The sequence below is a fragment of the Mirounga angustirostris genome, unplaced genomic scaffold, assembly GCF_029215605.1.
Source record: "Mirounga angustirostris isolate CCGP_5_RB_7025 unplaced genomic scaffold, mMirAng1.0.hap1 SCAF_3, whole genome shotgun sequence".
Classification (NCBI taxonomy): Eukaryota; Metazoa; Chordata; class Mammalia; order Carnivora; family Phocidae; genus Mirounga; species Mirounga angustirostris.
In genome coordinates this window covers 18,192,837-18,219,576 of record NW_026991711.1, presented here as the reverse complement: position 1 = coordinate 18,219,576, position 26,740 = coordinate 18,192,837, and the positions used below count along the sequence as shown (strand labels likewise).

General features: G+C 35.1%; 1 protein-coding gene across 1 annotated transcript in view; it reads left to right on the top strand.

Annotated features, from left to right (window-relative positions):
* LOC123839265 (glypican-5) overlaps positions 1 to 26,308 on the top strand; it is a 177,007-nt gene extending 150,699 nt beyond the window's left edge. The window contains exons 5-6 of the mRNA XM_064585759.1: positions 4,054 to 4,174; positions 26,207 to 26,308. Of these exons, the coding sequence (XP_064441829.1) occupies positions 4,054 to 4,174; positions 26,207 to 26,308 (223 nt within the window). The remainder of the gene's footprint in view (positions 1 to 4,053; positions 4,175 to 26,206) is intronic.
* Positions 26,309 to 26,740: the final 432 nt, after the last annotated feature.

Below are 26,740 nucleotides of genomic sequence, written 5' to 3'. Positions count from 1 at the left end.
CCTAGAGTAGTGCTTATGGTGATTTAGAACATTGATTTATTGTTAAACTTTTATAGATGGGGTCATAGTGCATGTTCTATACCTTGCTTCTTTCATTCAGCATTTAGCTTATAAGATATTACATATAGTTATAATTCATTCATTCTCATTGCTGTATAGTATATTATTATATAAATATACTCCCATTTATTTTCTCATCTTAATGCTTATGGACATTGGGGTTATGTCCAATTTGGGGCTATTTTGAGTAATACTTCCCTGAGCATTCTTATACCTGTCTTTTGGTAGACATTGCTGAGTATATCCCCAGGACCATGGGATTGTTAGCTTTAGTATACATGTCAAATAGTGGTTTATATCAGTTTGCACACCATCCACAAAGAGAAAGGGCTCCAACTGGTCCATGTCCGTGCCAACACTTGGTATCATCTGTCTTTTTCATTTAAACTCTTCTGGTGTGTATGTACCACTGTTGCATCGTAGTTCTTAACTTTATGAAAACAGAAAAGAAAAACTTATTTTTAAAACTTATATTTCTGGGGCGCCCCGGGTGGCTCAGTCGTTAAGCGTCTGCCTTCGGCTCAGGTCATGGTCCCAGGGTCCTGGGATCGAGCCCTGCATCAGGCTCCCCACTCGGCGGGAAGCCTGCTTCTCCCTCTCCCCTCCCCCTGCTTGTGTTCCCTCTCTGGCTGTGTCTCTCTCTGTCAAATAAATAAATAAAATCTTTAAAAAAAAAAACAAAAAACTTATATTTCACTTGAAGTATCTTAAATGCCCTGCGGCAGTGTTTCTCCTTATTTAAATAATATGTAAGAATAGTGATACTGAACTCCTGAATAATACACTAGTTTGGAATGAGATTCTTGGTCAGTTGTAATTGTGATAAAATTTATCTGTGTTATCAACTGTGATAGTTAACAATAAAAATGTGAAATTCTTCAGATTAATATGACGTGACATTCCCGCATCTTGAAAGTAAGTTCATGGTCTGTACATAAACCAAGATGCAACCAAAGTAATAGTTTACAACTGACCCTTGAAGGATGTGGGGGTTAGGAGAATAGTCAAAAATCAACGTATGACTTTTGACTCTCCTGAAACTACAAACAGCCTACTGCTGACCAGAAGTCTTACCGATAACAGTCGATTAGCACGTATTTTGTGTGTTATATGTATTACATACTATATTCTTAGAATAAAGTTAAGTAGAGAAAATAAATAAAATGTTATTAAGAAAATAACTAGAAAGAGAAAATACATTTATAGTACTGTATTTATTGAAAAAAAAAAAATCCATGTATAAGTAGACCCAGAGAGTTCAAACCTGTATTGTGTAAGGTTTTACTGTATTTAAGTGATGAGACTAAATTTCCATTGCTCATATTATGTCTGTGTTTCTAGAGAAATAGGAAAATCTTATAGCAAACTTGCACTCTATTAGTTTCTTTTCACCCCTCCAGCAAGCATAACTTCCCTCTTTAGCTGGTAATATACAACTGTTCACTGCGATCTTTGAAGAAAATAGTACATCCTTTTCTAATTATGAGTAGTAAAACATTTGAAAATGCTGTAGTTACAGAAAAAAAGAAAGGATTACAAAAAGAAGAAAAACACTTTGCCCAAAACTAATTGTATGTCTAGTTTATATTAGTTGGTTTCAGGAGTTTTCATTAATAATTATTGAGTGATTATATTTTGGAGCTCATGTTCCCTGGATTCATACCCTTGCTGCATACTTAACAAACTGTTGCATTAGGAAAGGTACTGAACAAATTCACATCCTAGATCCCCAACCTGTAGAGTGGGAATCCTTATAATATAAATATTATATGATGTATTAATCTGGATTCTCCAAGAAGCAGATGCGAAAAAGGGATTAAACACAAGAGGGTTTTATTAAGGGAGATGCCTATCCAAACAAATGGGGTGGAAACTGAGTAAGGCTGGAAAAGCTGTTAGTCATGAAGCACGCGTGACCCAGAGTGCAGGGAAGGGGTAAGAAGTTTGAGTGGAAGTATCAAGCATGATGTGCAGCCCAAGGAAAGGTTAGCAAGGGTTTCAGGGATTCCTGAGACAAACTTAGCTATCAGAGGAACCCTCTGTCTTCCTGTGATGGCTCTGCATTAATATCCCTGCTGAACACAGTCATTGGTTGGGGACAGGTGCAGAAATAGATTTCAGAGCAAAACAGCAGGTACTCTTAGTCAATTAAACTTGTTGTACTTTGAGGTCCAGAGGCACATGCTCATGGCCACAACAAATGATTATCATGTAGATAAATTGACAAACTCCAATGAAAGTACTTAAAACAATGCCTGAATCATAAACATGGATTTGTCCATTTATGTATTCATAGTATTCATCATTATTAATAATAAACACATTAATAAAGGAGCCACATATGCAATCTGCTTGAAATATTTGGAAGAAAAATATAATAGTGCTACAGAGGAGTTAAGAGAAGCTTAATATTTATAGTTTGCTTAATTCCTCTTAAGTAAGAAATATTATTACATATCAATAGATTTGTGTAATTGATTTCCTTCTACTAATAGTTATTGGTATATATTGCCAAATCCCTAAAGTATACTGGAATACCTAACTCTATACCCCTTTATTTCTGCCTTAAGAAGCGGGTTTAAGGTTGTTTTAAAAATTAAAAAAAAAGATTTATTAATATCATTATTTTTGTCACATGCAATTGATATTATCAATATAAAAAAGTTGCATCATTTAATTGGAAGGATCTAGCTAGTAATTGTTTGATCCACTTGTATAAATTAGTCACTGGGTGTGCAAAATTTGGGAAGGAATTGGATATTCATTAAAACTTCTTGTATCTGGCCATATTCTCAACAGTGGAACCTCCTTTCATCTTTTCAAAGAACTTCCATTGCTGTAGAAAATCCACAGGGTTCATGCGAGTAGCTGTGATACTCTGCTCAAATAGAGGGAAGAAATATTAATATTAAACATAATATGAAAATGCTTGCTGGAAATTCTCTGAGGCCACTTTATTATGACTTCTGTTTGAACAAACAGATTACTCAGTGGAGAGTCTTAAATGGAGAGAGTATGGAATGTTTAGGGCATGGCCTCCTATCTCTTACTTTTCCCTATTTGTAATTAGAAACCTAACTATTCTTCCCTGTGTGTGTTATTCATATGCCTTTGCCATTTCTCTGGCTGGGATGTCATCCTTTGCTCTGGAGTTTACATTAACTATACCATCTAAGACCTGTTCTTCCCATAATACTTCAAGGGCTAACACAAGCAATAACTTCTTTAATTTTTCCCCAAGTGTCTTAGTCCGGATGGACTTCTCCATATGTTCAGTGTTTACTACCCATGTTATCCCTAACCTCTCACATGGCATATACTGTTCCTTCTAGCTATTCCCATAACATACTGAACCTCTCCTTCATTCCTAGGATTGTGACTGATGAATCTAAATTGTCATTTTGGGAAGATAGTAATTTGCAATGACTTCAACCACCTATGAAGTCACCCTATTACATACAACATGATTTACTAGACCCTTGTTTAGATAAATGTTGGTGAAAGATTGTGTTTTTGTCTGCTTGCAAAATATTTTGCCAGTTTTAGTTGTTTATTTATAATGTTCATAATTTTGACTTTTGTAGTCCAGTATGTAAAAAAAAAATAGTATTGGGACTCATTTATATACCGTATACAATGAACTAAATTGACCCAGGTAATATGGATTCAGACATATGTGTAATTCAGCAAGACCTGGTAACAAAGTAGGATGTACATTAGCTTTCTTTAGTATATTGATAAGTAGTATTAAAACATAGTTAATTTTTGGTTGGGTCTTTTGAGAGAAAAACATTAGAATAGTTCATGTTTCCATGGTAAGCATCTTACTAAAATAATGTCGCAGCTGGGCCAGGGCCTGTTCCAAGAAAAAAAGCATTGTTGTACACTCTTAAAAGAGTAAGATTCTGAGCTCAGGTGTATTCAAATGGTTATGGCAGATAATATTCTGATCAGATTACTAAATTCTATATCTTCCACTTTTCACTTTGTTAGCTATACTCAGCGTGTGGTTGGAAATGGAATCAAAGCCCAATCTGGAAATCCCGAAGTCAAAGTCAGAGGAACTGATCCCGTGATAAATCAAATTATTGATAAACTGAAGCACGTTATTCAGGTAAGTGCTGATACTCTATTTATTGGTATAATCAATGGTAAATAATAAGTATTCGCTTTCCATTACATGTGCTAAATCTATTAATCCTATCTGATGGTCCTACCTAAATGTGAGTATTGGAATAAATTATTTGTATTGAGATTTTAGAAATATTTTGTTGAGCAATTTTCTTACAGAGTCAATGTACAGTAGTATTTTATTTTATTTTTTATTTTTTTAAAGATTTTATTTATTCATGAGAGACACACAGAGAGAGAGGCAGAGGCAGAGGGAGAAGCAGGCTCCCGGCGGAGCAGGGAGCCCGATGCGGGGCTCGATCCCAGGATCCCGGGATCGTGACCCGAGCCGAAGGCAGACGCTTAACTACTGAGCCACCCAGGTGCCTATCCATACAGTAGTATTTTAATGGAGGGCGCTCCGTATCTGTGAAAAGTAGCCATAGCCTCAGCATCTCAAGGTATAGTGAAAATCGTAGCATAAGCTTCATCCCCGATGAATGAGCTTTAGACATGGGGACTGCCGTGACAATTAGGGAAAAAAACAACAACCATAGAAGACACTGGAGTCACTTTGCAGGCAACTCTCTGAGCCTTGCTGTGAAGGGTTTTGCTCCACTTTCAATAAATGTTAAGTCATAAATGGATAATAGGCATTTTTGTATTTATTTCCTGTATCACCTTTTACATGTTATCTTATAATCTACCTAATGACTGTTTATGAAATACTTCTGTTATATCTTTAATAATCTGTAATCAAGTATGTATTACTGTTTTTAATATATAGCATATGAAGCATGTCAATTTCTATCAAAAGAGCATTTCACTGAATAATCTTTTAATTAGAATCAAATATTATATTACATGCTGTAATGGTCATCCTCCGTTCTTCATCTATTGGAGTTTGGGGTAAGAAGGACTATATTTTAGGTATTCGTTTTTTTCTAACAATTTATCTATGCATATATTCTCATTTTTTCTAAGTAAAACCTTGGGTGGTTTCTTATTTCTGATATTCTATGTCAGAAACTATACCTAAGCATTGTATTGAGTTTTTATGAATATTAAAATATTGTAGGGGTGCCTGGGTGGCTCAGTAGTAGGTTAAGCATCCAAATCGATTTTGGCTCAGGACATGATCTCAGGGTCATGAGATTGAGCCCATGTGGGTCTCTTCGCTGGGCATGGAGCCTGCTTGGGATTCTCTCTCTCCCTCTCCCTCTTCTCACCACTCTCCCCCTTGCTCACAGGCATTCTCTCTCTCTCTCAAAAAAAAAAAATCTAGAGTCATTGGTATGCTTTTCATAGTTGTTTTGCAAAACTTAAGTTTATGTAGGGCCAGTTCTTAGGATTCCATTTTTATGAAAGTCTGTATCTTTATCAAAGAAAATGTAAACAGGGGGCACTATGTCCAATACCATAGATCTCTCCCTTCCAGGAAGCAATAATGGTTACTTTGCTTATTCTGTGACTGGTGCATTGGGAAAACAGAGCTTTCACCCTGGATGGCAGAACCAAGTAAGTTCCATTGAGAAAAGTGTAAGAGAAAAATGGTGTCATGACTACTAGTGCATTAAACCTCATAGCCTCTGGTGAGTTAAACCAATTCTCTCAGAGAGATCTATCCCAGGTAAAGTAAGTAGGTGCCTTATGCTGCTAGTAGGTCAAGCGCTCTAACATTTCTTGAACCTGAGTGGAACTGGGATTGTGTCAGGAGCTGAACTGACCCTGAAGCAGGCATCAGAGTGAGCAGTATGAATTAGACCACAGTCTGGGGCAGAATGGCTGAGATCAGGTTGGAGATCTGTTGTTCTCAGAAGCAGTGATATTAAGCCCATTAGTAAATATCACTCAGGCATTTAGAAGAAGGAAGTCACTCTTCCTGTCCAATTTTTGGAACCTTGATTTTCCATAATAAGAAAAACAAAGAAGACATCCAGAAAACAAAAGACATGCATCTTGACTCAGTGAGAAACTAACGGGGATTCAGAAGGACTTAGGATATTAGTTTAATTCTTGAATTTCCAGTGGCTCAATAAACAATCTATTAGGAACTCAACACATAAGAGGCTCCGCAACAGAGATTTGTGTGCAGGAGATTTCTGGCAGGGTGCCTTTGCAATCAGTGAAGGACTGGAGGAAGTAGCACTGTAGAGAGAGCGAGAGCGAGAGCGTGCAATTGTAGTAATAATGGAAGCTTCTTCTGAATCCAGTAGGACCTCTGGAGCTAGGATAGCCCTTTCCAGTTGGCCTGAACTGAAACAAGGAGGTGTGGGTTATTGGACCAGTAATTGGATGAGGGCTACTAGGGTGGAGGCAGGGGAGTGTTAACTCAGCTCTGAGTTACCAGCAGCCAACAATATTACCTGCAGCTGGAGGAACAAATACCTTGTTCTAGCTGGCACCTCATAGCTTCATGCACTGTAACATGGTATAATAAGGTATGCAGATCTAGACTATTCAGGAACTCTAGTGCACATTGATCATAAAATCAAAAGAGCTTTAATATGAATCAGTCCCTTTCCTTGAGAGAAAATCTTAGTGGTCTCCAAAGGGGGCTAAACGTTCCCCCAGAGAGGGCATAAACCAATCGACTGGAGGGCAGGAAGGAAAAATAGAACTTCAGTGTCTATTTATTCTGTCTCGTTATGTTAATGTATTTGGTTGTAGGAAAGTGTATAAAATATGTAACAGCACAATGGCACATGTGTTTAGGGTAGAAATACATAAATTCACATATCAAGTAGGTGTGTGTTCAAACTTTATGGAATATATACATGATAAAAGTTGATGGAAACCTTGTTATAGGTAATGAGGATGGAGCTGCTATATAGGAAAGAGTCCACAGATAGAAGAAAACTATATTCACAAAGAAATAAGTAGATAGTCAAAATATAAAGGTTTATAAAAACTCTTAGGAAGAGGGTTCACTGGTATGTTGCCCATCCAGCATAACGTCACCGTCTTCTTGTTTCGTAGGTTTTAAAGCCATATCCTTTTCAAGATGGCAGAGGGAAATAATCCCACTTTTTTTTTTTTTTTAGCTCTTGTGTTAAATTGAGTCCCATTCTTTCGTCTTTATATTAGTGTGCAGATCTCCAATTATTCATGCTTAAGTTTTGTTCTAGGACTGTAAGAGACTATGATATAAAATGTTACCTTTGAGGTCTATCTTTTAAAGTCTATAGGATAAAGATTGAAGCTTAGGTTTTTAGAGAAGATAGCAGAAAGTCATTTTGTACAGGTGTCATGAAAATATTCACCTTTAATGTCTTAGAACATGTTCTCTCCTAAGCCAGCTGTCCCAAAGAGGAAGAAACATTTTTGATTTTGCTAGACTTCTGACTGCTAATCATATATGTGTGCCCTGGCCGGGCTGGCTATTATACTGTCACTATGAGGGGGGGAGTTATAAAGACCTAGCACGGTGTCAGGTCTGAAAAGTTTCAGAAAATTGTCTTCTATAAACGATAGTTTCTTCATTTGGGAGTAGTGTGAGACAAAGGGAGGAAGTAGAAGTAGGTTCAGAATTTAATCTGTAGATTTAGATGATCACTTATTTGTGTTTCCATAGAACTCAATCTATTTCTTACTGTGATAGATACTAAGTGCATTTAACAATGAAAATTACATCTCCCATTGTAGGGATAAGCTAATGTTCCTCTTGTCCTTTTCGCTCTATGTAAATATAGGGAAATAAACCAGCCATATTTATTAGCAAAAGTTGGCTCCATACATTAGCCTCCAAACACCTTTCTTTTTAGCCTGTCATTGAGCTGCACCTCATTTTCTACCCTGTAACTTCTGCAGTTACAGTCACTAAACAAGTGGGTAGGAATTTTACTTTGAAAAATGGCACTTTTTGAATGTCTTAATAATTTGTTCAAAATATTCGAACAGTACTTACTGAGTTCCCACTATGGGCCTGGTTCTACACAAGGTTAAAGGGGTGAACAAAGTAGACGCAACTCTGTTCACATGAGATTTACATTCTAAGAAAAAATATGTAAGTACAATAACTGTCAGCTGGCAAATGTTATAACAAACAAAACAGGATGAAGTAGGAAACGTTACTTAAGAAGAGTGTGCTTGTGGAGGCCACCAAAAGGGGAGGTGGATATTTGGGTTGATACTGAAGAAGGAGAAGAAGGGAATCAGAAAAATCTGGGAGATCTGTGTGTGGGGCAGAAGGAATACTACATTCAAAGGACCTGTGGCAGAAATAGGTTTATTGTATTCGAAGAACAAACAGAAGGCCATGTGGCCAGAACAGAGTGAGTGGAGGGTAGAGAAAGAGAGAGATGCTCTGAATTAACAGGAATTTGGTAGACTCCAGCAGGGAGTTTAAATTTTATCCTAAGTGGGATGGGAAACCAAAGACTGAAGGCAGAGGATGATATAATTTAATTAATGTTTTGTAAAGATAATTTAGTCTTCACTTTGGAAAATGGACCAAAGTAGAAGAAGAACAAAAATAGAGGAAGTAAGTAATAAAGGCAGAAGATCATGGTTATCAGGACTAGAATAAGAAGAGTGGCCAACATGCGAAGCAGGGAGATTTAGATAAATACGGGAAGGAGAGTTAGTCAAGATTTGTTGATGGATTGGAAATGGGATAGAGAGGGGAGAGCAAGCATGAGAACTACCTTTGGTGGGGTGATAGTGTCATTAATGAAACAAGAAATTCTGGAAATGGAGCAAGTCTGGGGTTTAGTTGTTGGGGTTGATTAGAAATTATGGTTTTGTTACATTTGAAATGCCTCAGACTCCCGAGAGATACAACCAGAATTCAGGGGCAACCACAGAGCAGGAGGTGCGTGTTTGGGAGCATCGGTGTTAAATAGTATTTAAGTCATGGGACTATGAGGTTGCCACCTTCTTCTTAGAGAATTAATTCGCAAAAAAACTGTTAGGGGAGAATATAAAACAGCAGAATCATATGAAAGATGAGTATTCAGAAAATCTAGGAATGGAGAAAGCATTTATTAAATGTGTGTGATACCATGTAGCTACTTAGACAGTTGATGTAGGGCAGAAAAGGTATTTAATAACATGAAATTTTCTTTTACTGAAGAATAACCAATGTTCATTATAAGAAATTGAATTTTATTATCTTAGAAAATTGTACAAAAGGGGGGAAAATAAATGTTCTAACACTTATAAAACAAGCAATCTCAGGAAATAAGCCTTGTAGGCTTTTGCTGTACTTAATTATACATATAATTAAATCAAAACTTTGACTTTCTCTTATAAAACAAAATGAGATCAAAGAATGCATTTGGTTTTGTGTCCCGAAGTACTCACCTAACAACATATAACATATTTGTTTCCATAGCATAAAATACTCAGGAATATGGTTGCTCGTGCATGTATATTATTCTATCATATGGAAGGACTATAATTTTATTTAATACCAAACTGAAGTTGGATATTTAGGTTGTTACCAATTTTTCACAATAATAAGTACTGCTAATATGAATATTCCTAAAGATGAATCTTTTTACCACTTTTTCCCCTTATGATACATTTCTAGATGGTTATAACCAAGAATCTATTCATTAATAATCTTAGGTATTTTGATAAGTATTGCTAGATTTTTATCCAGAACAATTGTAAGAATTTATATGTGAAGCACGGGATATTTGTCAACTTTCTCAGCATGTTGAGGGTATAGTTGGGAACTTGGCAGTGACCACACATTGGTGGTAGGAAAATCACATGGAATTCTAGAGACCAAAGTAGCAGTCCTTTAGACAGCCCTTTAGACATGTTAGCTTGAGCTGGTATCACCTGCAGGTACTGCAAGTATGGCCAAAATAAATATTTTAATTAGAAAATAGTTGCTAAAAATTTCAAGGCTTTCTAGAGAAAAGTCCTAGCAAAAACAAAGAACTTCATTTCATTGTTAGGAAAAGCCCTCTATTTTTAAATCCTACCAAGGAAAAAAAAAAAGTTGCTCAGAAGATCTGATATAAATGGGGAATTACGGATTATAGCTTGGTCCTCAGGGAATATCTCAGGCACTTTTTTGAAGTCCCCTCACTGACTCTGTAAGTCCTTCTGAATTGGGGATAGGAAGTGTGGAGAAAAGAAGAAAGTCATGCCTGACCTCCCACCATCTGTCATTCTGCCCCTTTCTCTGGAGAAGCCATTGTGCTAACATACTTTCCAGCACTTTCCTGCGTTTTAAAACCTGTACTTGAGGGAGACAATGCTTGTACTGCTGAAAATTGCCAGTGATTAGTACGGCGCAGTCAAGAGCAAGTGAGGAATTTTCTAAAAGGAGAATTTTTAAAGGGTTAACATGAACTTTCTTAGATGTTTGCATCAAACTGAATTGCCCTTTAATAATAGATTAGAAACAATACCTGATTTCTCTTAGTATACTGACTGAGGAAATGATTGAAAATTTTAATTCAGATTTTTTTCTCTTAGCAAACTCACTTTAAAACTCCTTGTTGTTCATATTTGACTAGGTTTGTTTAGCGCAAAGTTGTCAGGAAAAAATTATGTTTGCAGCAGTTTATCTTTAAACATTAAATAACATCTATCATTTTTCCTAAAAAAACCAAAATGATGTCAGCAGTTAAAAGCCTAACTCCTGAGTATGGTTAGTTATGAACGATAATGAGCAATTGCTTAGAAATCCCTTTACTTACTTTCAATATGAAACATAAAAAGTAATATCACAGCAATTTTCTATAATTCTTTTATTGCAAAACCAATAAATGCTACAGTGTTGTTAAAAGTAGTAGATTTAAGTAACATTTTATTTCTTCAAACCTAATAATTACAATACATAAGAGAATATTATCAGTTTCTATTAAATACTCATTTTTATAGAGACTAAAACTTCTTTAGAAATATGTCTTCATGTGTAAAATAAATTTGGTTTTTAAATGTGAGAAAAAGCAGTAATCATAACCATTTGCTTGAAACTACAAAATATATAGACATCTTATAATATGTATTTCAATAATCACAACCTACTGGATTCAAGCAGAGATGAGGACGCTCTTAATTCATGTAGGAAAGGATGGCACTAAATTGCCTCTTTTCTTTTTTCCCATTCTCTTCCTAGAATACCGATATGATAAATAGAAACTTTAGAGCTGTGATAGAGTGAGAAGAGATTCTGATTTAAATCTTAATGAATAGTTCTAAGGTTAGTGTCTATAAATACAAAAAAACACCCCAAAACGCACAAGGTTTTTAGAATGTCAGTTTCTGAATTCTGAAAACTAAGTTTTTTTCATGAAAACACTTAATCTAATACACATTTTAGAAACTTCTTCTTATTGGTTATTACCAATAATAACAGTGATGCAGAACCAGTCAATCATAACTGATTGGTCAGGGGTGTCAGCTGATTCTGTCAATTTCCTTCTCTTCTGCAGACTGCTTTTCTTGCTCAGGAAATTCACCACAGCACCTTGACTCCTTGCTCCTCATCTCTACTACACACCAATGTCATGTTCCCAGGCTTACTATATTAAAATTCCAGAAAGATACATACCTTATGATTTTACATTAGCAGTGCAGTAGTAACCAAAACACATTTAGTTATCTTTTGATTCAGAAGAAAGTATTTGAAATGTACTCAATAACTTTGAATGGCCATCTAATTTAGCAGTTTGTTGGTCTGAGTAAATTCAATGGAAGGTTGCTTTCTGGAGTGTGTAGTATAATGCACTGACTTCACTATTGGCCATTTCATTAAAAAAAAAAATCAATTGTCAGCATAAAACCAACCATTTCAATTAGTGTACAATCAACTGGAAATGAGAGGATTTGGGTTGGCCATTTTTTTTTTTAATTTAAAGAGTATGTAATTGTTCTATGTTGTATAAAATTTTACTTTATATTCACTTGGCTGCTGCTGATCTTACATGTTATTACTACCTATTAAGATTTGAGCCATTTATTTACCAGGTTTTCTGTTTATCAAATATACTGAAAGAATTTGAGCACTAGAACTTTTATACTTCATGGTTTGGTGATTAGTCATTTATGGGCTAAGACTTTTGATCTTTCTGTTAAAATATAACATGAAATATGCTTTATTTCACAAAATGACATTCCAAGTTATAGCCACCTCCCACAATAATTCAGATTTATTGTAAAAAATTGAAATTATTGGTATTTAAATTTTTTTAAGAATTATGAAATCTAAAAGATAAACGTATAGCACTATATTATCAGAAACTAGAACAAGTGAGAAAAATAATGCCTTTGAGAGTTATTATCTATCCATTCAGTAATGTCAAAGAACCAAAAAAAGAAAAAAAAGAAAAACCCCCAAACAAAAAAACAAAATCCCTTTTATTTCAATAAAACACACTGGCCACAATATAGCAGTATGCTAAAGAGCATGAGTTTTGAGTTAGGACAAGGCATATGATTAAATTCCAGTTCTTGTAGGTACTAGCTGTATGTCTATAGTCACCTTAATTAACATTTTTTGTTATATAATCAAAAATATAAAAAAATCATCAGTGACATGTGGAGAAAGTGAAGCTCTCAAATACCACTGGTGGAATGTAAAACCATGCAACTACTTTGATAATTAGATGGATTTGTAAAAGACTAAACATAGAGTTACCATGTGAGCCAGAAATTTTGCTCACAGCTATATACCCAAGAGAGAAAAAAATATGTGTCCACACAAAAACCTGTGCATGAATGTTGATAGCAGCATCATTCATAATATCCAAAAAGTGGAAACAACTCATATGATCATCAACTGATGAATGGATAAATAAAATATTATATATCTGTAAAATGAAACCTTGTTCAGCAGTAAAAAGGACTTCATATGGATAAAATGCTACGACATAGAAGAACCTTGAAAACATAAGTAAAAGAAGCCAGTCACAAAAGATCACATATTGTATGAGTCATTTACATAATAAATATTAACAAATGTATTTCATTATTTTATTTTGACATCACTTTTCATTTGTATATAGAATATTCTCTTATACTGGCAATAACTATTGGTAGTATACTGAAGACTTATCCTACCTGACCTTGATGGTTTTGCTAATACTGTGCTAAATAAGATAATTACTTTTTAATATCTAAATGCCTGTGAGGTTTTATCAGTCTTTGCCCTCTTACTTCCTGACCCACTTGCTGTTATTTCCCTAACACACTGTTGTCTGATTGCTGGTTCCATCATTCCACTGAAATGCTCTTGCTAAATTCACTGATTATCTTTCTCTTGTTATTCAGAATCTAATAGGCTTTTATTGTTGTCGTCTCTCTTGAGCATTTAATATCACTTATCTATGCTGTTGATCATCTCTTTGTTCTCACTCTCTTGATTTCCCACCAAAGTTTCTGATTACTCCACCCCAAGATCTTTGTACCTTTCTTTAATTACTTTAAATTGAACTCAACAGAAGGGTGTTGAAGATAAAGCCAAGGAAATATCCTAAAAAATTATAACACACACAGAAAAGAGAAGGAAATAGTAAAATGATGAGACATTATAATTTCACTCCAGGAGATTCAAGTAATAAGAATTTCATAGAAAAGAACCAAACTAATAGAAGAAATTTATCAAATTTTTTTTTTCAGAAATAAGGAATCATGACTCCAAATGGAACCTACTAAGTGGCCATGACAATGAATGAAACATACACCACACACAATAATTGTGAAATTTCTGAATACTGAAGAGAAGATATTAAAATCTTCCAGGGAAAGAAACCAACTAAAGAAAATACACAGGAATGCATGCAAAGATAGCTATTAGATTTATAGTTGCTTATTGACAGGAATACTAGACAAAAATGGAAAAGCAATACCTTCAAATTATGAGGCAACTGATTTCTGGCCTGAAATTCTATACCCAACTAAACTAGCAGTCAAGTATAAGAATAAATTTAAAAGATTTTCAGATAAGTAAGGATACACAGATACATATTTTGTTATACCTTTTGTAGAAAGCTGTTGGCAGTGGGAGTGATTGAGAAATAATAAGATAATAGGGTTTAGGAAACTTATATTGAAAACATCATAATAAAGAAAAGGTTGACTGTGGGAGGGAATTTTGTAAGCTAAAAAGGAAAAAAAAAATCAGTAGCTTAAAGGGATATGTTGGAGTGTATGGAAAAGAAATTACTAAGCATTTCACAGATCTAAATCATTTGAGGAAAAAATAAGATAGAGACATAGATGTGATAGATGCAAGGCAAGCTATGTAATTGATAGGTACCATGGCAATTATGGATTATGGGGAATAAAGCTTTACAGGAAAAGAAATATAATCACAATACACTATTGCTCTGAAGTAAATAATATACTTGTAGACATTACAGTAATCAAAACTTTGCTAAAGCTGTATTAGTTGTATGGGAAAAGGAAATGGGGACTTGGTGGTATAACAGGGAGTCAGTAACTATTGTCAAGAATTGACAATGAAGAAACAGAAAAACTGCCTATTTACTAAAAGTTATATAGACACGTAAGGTTAATGCTAGAAAAATCAATCAGGTTGATTATTACTGCTTACAGGAGCAGGAAACATGGTATATAAAGTGCTTGGGCAAAGAAATGCTATTTTTTTCTTAACATAAGACTTTTGGTACTACTCGGTTTTCTACTAGATATGTTTATTACTCTGATAAATATAAATATAATTTTAAAAATGAAAGAGAAACTCTACATCATGATTTATATGGACATGCATGATCTTGTTTTCCATATCTCCAGCCTCATTAGCTAATTGCTCCCCTTTTCTACATAAACCTGACATCTACTCTACCTACAGATAAACTCCTCATTGTTTCAGTTCTTTCAACTATTACTTCTAGGTCTTTCATTCTCTCTTTAAAAACAATAACAACAATTTTGGGGTGGAGTCTTTTGGGTTTTCCACATACAGTATCATGTCATCTGTGAAGAGAGAGAGTTTGACTTCTTTGCCAATCTGAATAACTTTTATTTCTTTTTGTTGTCTGATTGTTGAGGCTAGGACTTCTAGTACTATGTTGAGCAATAGTAGTGAGAGTGGGCATCCCTGTCATGTTCCTGACCTTAAGGGAAAAGCTCTCAATTTTCCCCCATTGAGAATGATATTCACTGTAGGTTTTCATAAATGGCTTTATGTTTTGAGATATGTTCCCTCTATCCCTATACTTTGAAGAGTTTCAATCAAGAAAGGATGCTGTATTTTGTCAAATGCTTTTTCTGCATCAATTGAGAGGGTCATATGGTTCTTGTCTTTTCTTTTATTAATGTATTGTATCACGTTGATTGATTTGCGAATGTTGAACCACCCTTGCATCCCATGAATAAATCCCACCTGGTCGTTGTGAATAATCCTTTTAATGTACTGTTGGATCCTGTTGGCTAGGATCTTGGTGAGTATTTTGGCATCCATGTTCATCAGGGATAATAGTCTGTAATTCTCTTTTTTGATGGAGTCTTTGTCTGGTTTTGGGATCAAGGTAATGCTGGCCTCATAGAAACAGATACCTCTCCAAAGAAGACATACAAATGGCTAACAGACACATGAAAAAATGCTCCACATCACTTGCCATTAGGGAAATACAAATCCAAACCACAATGAAATACCACCTTACATCAGTTAGAATGGCAAAAATTAACAAGACAGGAAACAGCAAGTGTTGGCGAGGATGCAGAGAAAGGGGAACCCTCTTACACTGTTGGTGGGAATGCAGGCTGGTACAGCCACTCTGGAAAACAGTATGGAGGTTCCTCAAGAAGTTAAAAATAGAGCTACCCTATGACCCAGCAATTGCACTACCGAGTATTTACCCCAAAGATACAGATGTAGTGAAAAGAAGGAGCACATGCATCGCAATGTTCATAACAGCAATGTCCACAATAGCCAAACTGTGGAAGGAGTCAAGATGCCCTTCAAAAGATGAATGGATAAAGAAGATGTGGTCCATATATACAATGGAATATTACTCAGTCATCAGAAAAGATGAATACCTATTTTTGCATCGACATGGATGGAACTGGAGGGTATTATGCTGAGTGAAATAAGTCAATCAGATAAAGACAATTATCATATGGTTTCACTCGTATGTGGAACATAAGGAATAGCACAGAGGACCGTAGGGGAAGGGAGGGAAAACTGAATGGGAAGAAATCAGAGAGGGAGACAAACCATGATAGACTCTTGACTCTGGGAAACAAACTGAGGGTTGCGGAAGAGAGGGGGGTTGAGGGGATGGAGTAATTGGGTGATGGGCATTAAGGAGGGCATGTGATGTGATGAGCACTGGGTGTTATATGCAACTAATGAATCATTGAACACTACATCAAATACTAATGATGTTTATATGTTGGCTAATTGAATTTAAATAAGAAAATTAAAAACAGCAACAACAAATTATTTTTTACTTGCAAAAAGAACAAAAACAATTTTATCTATTTTTTCTTTGTAAGTCCTGGTTATCCATTATGTTTCATTTTTTTCTGACAAAGAACATGTACTCCTGTAGTCTCCTTGGCACTCTGTAACTGACTTATGAGAGCACTTTTTAGAAAAGAAGAATTAAGGAATTAAAACACTGGGGTATTAGGTACTATCAACAGTGTCCTTTTCTCTCTATCCACATATCTTGGTTGGTCTGCTATTCTTTATTATTTCTGATTTTAACCTGTATTTTCCTATTCTGACTTTAATGTTTTAAGCTATATCTCACAAACATTGCTAATGTTTTGGCTTAAACGTGGCTGTTCTTTGTGCTGGTTAAAAGCTCCAGAAAAACCTCTTTTCTAGCTTTTTCTGGATTTTTTAAAAAAAGATTTTATTCCTTTATTTGTCAGAGATCGAGAGAGAGACAGAGAGAAAGAGAACAAGCAGAGGGGAGTGGCAGCTAGAGGGAGAAGCAGGGTCCCCGTGGAACAAGGAGCCTGATGTGGGACTTGATCCCAGGACCCAGGGATCATGACCTGAGCTGAAGGTAGACGCTTAACCAACTGTGCCACCCAGGTGTCCCCTTCTTCTGGATGTTAAATCAAGTTCATAGTTCTACAACCTTCATTGAACTCTGGGTTCCTAGGGTCATAGTAGTTCATAAAGCTTCCCAAACAGCTCAGTTTTTCTCTTGTTGTTCATCATTTTCTGGGCCATGTACAGTCCTCTCTTGGCAGTGCTCAGGAATTGACTCCAAATACACCAAAACTTGGCATTCAGAAAGTAATTCACCTGATTTTCTGAAGCATTCCTTTGCCATACATAGTTTTTAACTGGCTCATGTATAGTCTCAGCCTTCTGCAGGTGTATTAAGAGTCCGTAATGCTTTGTAGACTCAATAAATGTACTCTGTAATTACTTAAATATCATTTTATGAATGTGTTTGAAGACGTAATTTGTCAGAACAGAGCAGTTTCTGGATATATTTCTTGCAGTTCAGGAGCACTTAACCAGATGGCCCCCTATAGTTTGGGAACGGTAAATGCATCTCAAAAGTAGGATGAGGGTAGAGGAATGTGGTCACAGGGGATCAATGGGAAAGTTTCTTAGGCACAGGATATTGAAGAAGTGAAATAAATACTCTATAGAGATTCATTAAAAACTAAACTAAGTAAAAGTTCTATGATAAAATTAAAATATGAATTATAATAACCTTAAGAAATGTGATATGAATGTAAGTTCTGCATTTATTATGTTTTTCACATTGATATGATGGAAAGTTAATCGGTTTCATTGGGAATAAAACAAATCATGAGTTTTATAGTAATGAGTGAGAATGGGCATTTATATACATTTTACAAGGCAGGTCAGTTACTATTTCTGAAAATGACCATTTTGAAATTTTATATCTGGAAATTTATTATCAAACAAGGCCTGAAACTCATTATACAGATGGTAAAATCTAATTTAACTCCCTTTCACACTTCTTTTCTTTTTATCTTATAAAAGCAAATGAGTTTGTCAGCTTTTAATTATATAAGTCTAATTTGAACTTACTATATGTATATATATAACAAAACAAGATAGTTGCTAAATTTACTTGATCTTAGGGACTTTCTATTGTACACATTCATTTTTAATTTAATGATAAGAAAATCTCTTCAAGGTTTTTGTAAAGGAATCACATTATCAGAAAAGTTTACATTTCTAAAAAATAAATATGTTCTTAAGGCCCTTCACAGATCTTGGAATGAAAACCTAATTCTTAAGAATTTTTAAGTATTTGATTTGTACCCATTAAAATGTATAGAATTTAAATTTCATAATTCCCCGTCTTAGAAAATGTGAAACATGACTCACACATATCATGTATATACTTAGATTCTGATTTAAGTAACCACACTGTTTTCTCATTGATGAAAATTGAGTAGCAAAATTATTATATTTCATCCAAGAACACAATAGCCTTATCAGAAAACTAATTTTCAATGTCTGTTTCACAAATATGCTCATAACTAGAAAATTTGTCCTGTTTCTATGCTAATTCATTGAAGCATCATATTTCAACCGTTCTTTAAAAAAACCTCTTTACCTGACACTTTAAAAGGTATTGCATCTCAACCTATCAATGCATTTCTTGGATTTGTAACAAGGAACAATATTCCAGGTATTATCCATTTAAAACAAGCCTCTATGTAGAACATCTTTTGTGTTGCCTTTTGATTACCATCTCTATTTTTTTTTAATTTTTATTTATTTGAGAGAGAGAATGAGATAGAGAGAGAGATCATGAGGGTCAGAAGGAGAAGCAGACTCCCTGCCGAGCAGGGAGCCCGATGCGGGACTCGATCCAGGGACTCCAGGATCATGACCTGAGCCGAAGGCAGTCGCTTAACCAACTGAGCCACCCAGGCGCCCGATTACCATCTCTATTATGTCATGGGATATACCTGTGTTTCCTCATTGTGACTAGCAGAGGGCATGGAAAGATAAGAAATGTTCAATATATATCTATTGACTATATAAATGAAAGTTATAATTAAGTTGATCACTCTATGTAAAATTTAAATGGAACAGGAAAATGAATCTTCCCAATTATCAAATACTAAGAGAAACTATTTAAAATCAATCTAATTACAAATACTACACCTTCAATCTTAGATTACAGTTTCACAATTCTTGTTCTGTTTTATTCACTCATCCATCCATTCATTCATTGAACAAGCATTGTTTTAGTATTACTAGGTGCCAGGTCTGTTAATGATACAGGGAATACAAAATATGATTGGATGAGGGCATTGATAAGAGTGAATATATTACAGAAGCAATGCCTATAGCAGTTAGGATGTGGTCTGCTTCCAAGTACATAGGGAAGGGAAAGCTGACAGTATCTCTTTACTTTATTCAACCAATATTATTGAGGCTCAATTATGGATCAGGCTATTTCCTAAATAGTAGTTTTACAAAATTGAATAAGACCACACCTACTTATAGTAAAAGATTTCCATAATAAAAAGATAAAGGGATTCAGTTTGTAGATTTTATACTAAGATTTCTGATCTAGCTTCAGAGAATTAGTTACAATTTCAGGAACCTCGAAGGCATTCAATTAAGATTGAATATAAAACGAATTACCAGAGGATATTTCATGAAATACTGCGTAAAACTTACTTCAATTAGAACGTAGTTATGATTTATTTTAAAGATATTGCAACATGTACATAGTGGATGTAATGACTGAATAACAGAAATGTTCAACAATAACACCTTTGTAGCAGTCAGGCTATTGCCACAATAATCTTGGGTTAAGAAGCCATGCAAGGGGCGCCTGGGGGGCTCAGTTGGTTAAATGTCTACCTTCACCTTAGGTCATGATCCTGGGGTCCTGGGATCGAGCCCCATGTCTGGGCTCTGCGCTCAGCAGGGAATCTGCTTCTCCCTCTACCTGCCGCTCCCCCTGCTGTGCTTTCTCTCTCTCTGTCAAATAAATAAAATCTTTAAAAAAAACATGCAAAATTCAGTGAGATATATCAATAAGCATTTTTTTTTTTTCTTGTTCCTGTACCTGTGGTCAGCTACAAGTCAGCTGATCTAGGCCATGCTTGGCTGGGATTTGCTTAAAGTCCAGATCTAATACACCTGTTGGTCATCCTCCTCAGATCACAGAACCTAAAGCACATTATTGTTATGGTAGAAGTCAGGAGCACAAGCCCGCCTGGACAAAAACATGCTAGCTTCTTCTGTGTTTGTTCCTGTAAGATTCCCCTTTGGCCAAAAAGGAAAGTCGGACAGCAAATACCAAAGTCAAGCAGTGGAAAAGGATATCCTTCCTCCAGGGATGCGGATGGGGGAGAGAATCAATAATTGCCCCCAAATGACCTAATCTACCAAAATCTTGAAGATTTTAAAATAATAGTATCATGGCATTGCTTTCATTTGTTTGCATTAGGCTTTGCATAGGCAACAGTGCAATGCAGAAGTACTCTTTGAACTCTTCCTCTTTATTCATAAGATTGCTACATATTTTCCACTTCGATAATATTTTTATAAGCCTTCTTTATGAATCAATCTGAAAACCTTGTAGTTAAATTTGATCAGGAAGGGGCACATCAACTTAAATCATTTAAAATGTTTCTCAATATTTTTAATGTTTTGTGCTGCTGTTAATATTTTGTGGAAAAAACTTGAACTGATAGAATTTATTTCTAAGGGAGATATTGATTTATTTTAATGAACTACAAAAATCAGAATAAATTACTAACAGAGAAATTACACTTGAAATACTAGTCTGAGCTCCAAATAAGATTGGATTTTTATGTTAAACGTTTGGACTCTAATTGTTTTGTTAGGTTTGGTTTATTCAAGTATAATTAGTAACATTATCAGCAGAAAAACATGTGCTATAATTAAATCATTTAAATAATCATTTCTTGATGTCTTAATATGCTGGATTTCTCAATTCATTAAAGTAGATAAGAGTTCTCTGTAAATACAATTTATTATCAGTAGTTTGCTTTTCTAAAAATGCTTGAAAATTTAGAATTCTGCTTGAACTTTTAATAACAATATGTTATTGTGATATTGATGCATTATGTTTATAAAACATGAAACAAGACAGAAATATAGGATAATCAGAACATTTGCAACCTTTTTGCCTTTGCAATTATCAGTGGTAGAACCTTTTTTTGTCCTCAGTAAAATACAGATGATTTTGGAAATGCACTCATTCCAGTTTCAATCTAGGGAAAACTACTTATATACTATGCCTATGTTTACAGGATACCAGTGTTTTGAAACATAATGCATTATTTTTGTTTCTTATATTCCATACTTAGAATTTGCTCAAACAGGCTATTAAAACTAATAATATAGGGTACTAAGTGAATATAACTGTGGAATCATATTGTGCTAGTATAATTAGTATAGTATAAGTAGTATAACACTGTTTGTTAATTATACTTCAATAAAAACTATTAAAAATCAATAAATAAACTAAGAGAATAGAGAAACTAGTAGGGACACAGACATCTCAAGAGATCTCGCCATTCCTTCCAACCCATGAAATTTGTCACTGAAATGAGGAGATGGAAATGGAGCCAGTGGGAATATGGATTCTTAGCTAAAAATTGTTTCTCTTCTTTTAAGAAGAGTCCTCAGTGGGCAAGAATATGGAAGTGTGCAGGACATATACTTGAGGTATCTAAGCATATGCTTTCCCTAGCAAACTCAATAAATAGATCCGTTTAAAGGAGATAAGGTCCATGCAACTGATTTTGCATATAAGTGATGTGTACATAGGCATATCCAAGTATTCTCAATCAGTTCTCAGTTACTAAACTGTTAAGCTGAATTGAATGATCATTCTCATGTATTAAGAAACATGTTACCTGATAAATGGACTGTCTTAAGAAGAAGAATGACAAAAACCTGCTTTTCCCAATACTTCCCATCGTGTGTCAGCTACTCTCCTTCCTATGATGTCCTCCCCTAAACTGGTCTCCAAGCATCTTTTCCACTCAGAGACTTTAGTAGATACTGTTGTTGTGAATGACTTTGATAAGCATTTATTCTACGTATTTTTACCCTAATGTAATTTTCAGATGATGGTCTCATGGGATCAAGCAGAAGGAATTACATGGAGAATCTCTATTTGACTCCATAGAGTAAAGAAAGAAAAGTTGTTTGGAAGGGTATCAGGTTGATAAGGTGTCCCTCTCTTAACCAAGTGGCCATGAGTCATGTTTCTGTAACAGAGGGCCAGAGTGTGACAAGTTCTAAAAGTTTGCTTGTTTGTTTGTTTTGGCAGCCAGCAATTGGCCACATTGATGTTTCAGGGTTACAGTGGATCCTCATGAAGTGGTGCAAATGCAGGACAGGAGGAGACAATTGTGCTCCAGGCTGTAAAATGAAGCCAGAGTAGAAGTTCCAGTAGTTGAGAATATGAAGAAGACAACCTGTGGTAGCAGGCACCCAGGGGATCCAGAAATCTATTCCCAGCCCCTACAGTCCTGAACTTTCAGGAATCTACCCCCTGTTCTCCTTTACTAAAATACCCTTCACAGGCACAACAATATCAAAAATGAATTTAGAAAGACAGTAAACATAATCTAGATGAAAGGACTTTATAGCCACAGCATGCTTGGGATCGAGCAGCAAAGAAGAGGGATGCGAAGAGGAAGAATTGTGAGAACTAACATAGTGTTAACTAATTTCTTAAATTTCCACTACAGAGAAATAGTAACATTTCACAGATTGTCTTCTCAACACCAATTTCACAAATGTAACTATTTTTGAAATTTTTCCTCTTGGTCCTTTTCCATGACAGTGAAGTCCAGAGGAGGACAGAGGAGCTGGAATTCGACTTCCAATTTCACCACACTCTAGGTCCTATTCTGAAGGGTCCAGACTCCTTTTGGAGTTCAGTCGGCTTCAGATTTTTTTCTGAAGGCTCTGGCAATCTCTACTTATATCTCATTGCCTCCAAACTTAGTACTCTGACTCACCTGGACTTTTTAAAATTTTAGTGGACTGCAGGGACTGTTATTTTTTTTTTTTTTTAGATTTTATTTATTTATTTGAGAGAGAGAGAATGAGAGACAGAGAGCATGAGAGGGAGGAGGGTCAGAGGGAGAAGCAGACTCCCTGCTGAGCAGGGAGCCCGATTCGGGACTCGATCCAGGGACTCCAGGATCATGACCTGAATCGAAGGCAGTCGCTTAACCAACTGAGCCACCCAGGCGCCCTGCATGGGCTGTTATTTTAATAATAATGATACAGTGAATAATTTCAAATTTTATTCTTAAATAACTATGAATTTTATTTCATTGACTTTTCTAAAACGTCTATAAGAATGTAAAAATTTCAAGTCAAATGGTCTTTAAAGTAGGGGGAAAAAACCCCATAGTATGCATATGTCTTTTAAAGAACAGAAATGTAACATTTGCTTTTAAAATGAATATACTTTCTGTCCTTCTAGAGTTTTGCTGGATGGTCTGCTACATTACAGGGAGTCTATCCACCACAGTCTTCATTTTCTTTTTTTGTTTTTCCCGAGGATTTCAAAATTAAAATTGGCATTGATCCACCAATTCATTCTTTTCTCTTTATTGGATGAGTGCACATAGTTGCTTTATCTAGATCTTACTTTTCAACATAAACCTTCAGCAGATTCTCTCATGTTTTATTGCTGAGTAAGCAGATGTGACTTTCATTTTTTCCTTTTCATTGAACAGTTACCTCATTTGAAATTTTTCACTTGGTTTAATTTAACTTTTTTTGATGGTAGATGCATCTGTTGCTATCTGTGTTTGGTTGTCATTTTAATGAGTTGCTAGAAGATGTGTCCACAAGAGTTGTGCATTTTCCTGTTTTCCTACTCTTCCTTTATTCTTTATTTCATCTACATTTATTTTCAAGAAATGGAATTGGTATATTATCATAGATTTGCCTTTTGCCTCTCCCAGATTTTCTTCCATAAGTAATTTCTTCCATAAGTAATTTCATTTATACTTTTGGAAACATTTTATGATTTAATTTTATATAAAACATCAAAACTCCTTTAGAAAATTTTCAGTTTTCCAAATGCATGCTGGCATAGGTTATTTAATAGTTATTACAAAATGATCTTTGGGGCAATAAATTTTGATATATAAGGATAATTCCCAAATGTAATTTAAAAGTGATGAACTAGTCTTTAATGGCCTAGAATTAATGTGCATTTATCATTTTAATCTTCATAAAATTTCAAGAAGACTATGTATTCATGATTACTTAACATAATTTTAAGCCCCAGTGCAAAATGAAAATGTAGGATCTCTTTATTCAAAAGTTACTAGGGACTCCAAAGAGGTCCTACAGTAAAAGGTGTGTGGGCCTTTCTAAGCAGATCAGATGCCCATGAGGCCGGCCCTGTGTGCATTTTTTTAGGCTCATCATTTAGTTTGCAAGCAAATCCTTAATTGAGAAAATAAACACTGAAGGACATTTTTACCAGAATGTTTTAAAAGTTATATAATATCAGAACTATAGAAATAAGATATAAAAAAAGATCACATATCCAACCTAAATTCAAACAATGGAATTCTTTTCTTTTTTTCTTCAAATTTTTATTTAAATTCTGGTAAGTTAACATACAGTGTAATATTTATTGGTTTCAGGAGTAGAATTCAGTGATTCATCACTTCTATGCAACACCCAGTGTTCAGCACGATAAGTGCCCTCCTTAATACCAATCACCATCTAGCCCATTCCCCATCTACCTCCCGCCATCAACTCCCAGTTTGTTCTCTATCTTTAAGAGTCTCTTATGGTTTGTTTCCCCCTCTTATTTCCCTCCTCCCATATGTTCATCTCTATTGTTTCTTAAATTCCACATATGAGTGAAATCATATGGTATTTGTCTTTCTCTCACTGACTTATTTCGCTTAACATAATACACCATAGCTCCATCCATGTTGTTGCAAATGGCAAGATTTCATTCTTTTTGATGGCTGAGTAATATTCCATTGTGTATATGTACCATATCTTTTTTATCCATTCATCGGTCAATGAATATTTAGGCTTTCTCCATAGTTTGGCTATTGTTGATAATGCTGTTATGAACATTGGGGTCCATGTACCCCTTTGAATCTGTATTGTTTTATCCTTTGGGTAAATACTTAGAAGTACAATTGCTGGATCATAGGGTAGTTCTATTTTTAACTCTTTGAGGAACCTCCATACTGTTTTCCAGAGTGGCTGCACCAGTTTGCATTTTTAACCAACAGTGCAAGAGGGTTCCCCATTTCTCCACATCCTTGCCAAATCTGTTGTTTCCTGTGTTGTTAATTTTAGCCATTCTGACAAGTATGAGGTAGTATCTCATCGTGGTTTTGATTTGTATTTCCCTAATGAAGAATGATGTTGAGCATCTTTTCATGTATCTTTTAGCTATCTGGATGTCCTTGTTGGAAAAGTGTCTATTTGTGTCTTCTGCCCATTTCTTAACTGGATTATTTTTTGGGTGTTGAGTTTGATGAGTTCTTTATAAATTTTAGATACTAACCCTTTATCAGGTATGTCATTTGCAAATATCTTCCCCCATTCCATAGGCTGCCTTTCAGTTTTGTTGATTGTTTCCTTTGCTGTGCAGAAGCTTTTTATCTTGATGAAGTCCCAATAGTTCATTTTTGCTTTTGTTTCCCTTGCCTCTGGCAACATATCTAGTAAGAAGTTGCTATGGCTGAGGTCAAAAAGGTTGCTAGCTACCTGTGTTCTCCTTTACGATTTTGATGGTTTCCTGTCTCACATTTAGGTGTTTCATCCATTTTGAATTTATTTTTGCATATAGTATAAGAAAGTGGTCCAGTTTTGTTCTTCTGTATGTTGCCGTCCAGTTTTCCCAACACCATTTGTTGAAGAGACTGTCTTTTTTCCACTGGGTAATTCTTTCCTGCAAAGCATGGAATTCTTTCATAACTCTCTGATACAATTTGCCTTTAGGACCTAATATCCCACTTATGGGTCCATTTTTTGAATGACCCTAGATAGCATATCTATCTTATTTTAGCATAAAATCTAACTTCTGTGAATTCTAACTACTGTCCCAAGTTCTGCCCTAATGAACAATTCAGATAACTATATTTTCTATTCTTTTAGGTGGAACCATATGGAATTGTCAATATTGAGCCTTTTTTGACCTATACAAATGGTGATCTTATGTGTTTCCACCTAAGACATAGCAGCTCATTAAATATGTGAAGGCAGGGACCATATAGCCACCATCCCCCATTACCAAACTTATATACATACCCTTTCCAAAAACCTTAGCAGTTCCTCTCTTCCTCAAACTAAGAGTCAACATTCTTTGACTCTTCATCATTATTAACATAAGAAATTTTTCAAACCCTTTACCATGTTGGTTGAGTGACTCTAACAATTAGGTTTATTAATTTTCCTCTTACAGTTTGACATTCTTTATTGAAAAGAGTGCTCCACATGTTGACTAAGGAATCCTTTTGATAATGTCCCACTTTCCATTTTTTAACCTATTCTCTCCCGTTATTTTTTTGGTTCAAAATATAACCTCTTCTATGGAGAATCCTAGTTCTTTCCACTTCTGCGATCTGAGAGGCATTCTTTCAATGAGCTCTCAGAAACCTCTTCGATATAGTGAGCAATGAACTCAGTACT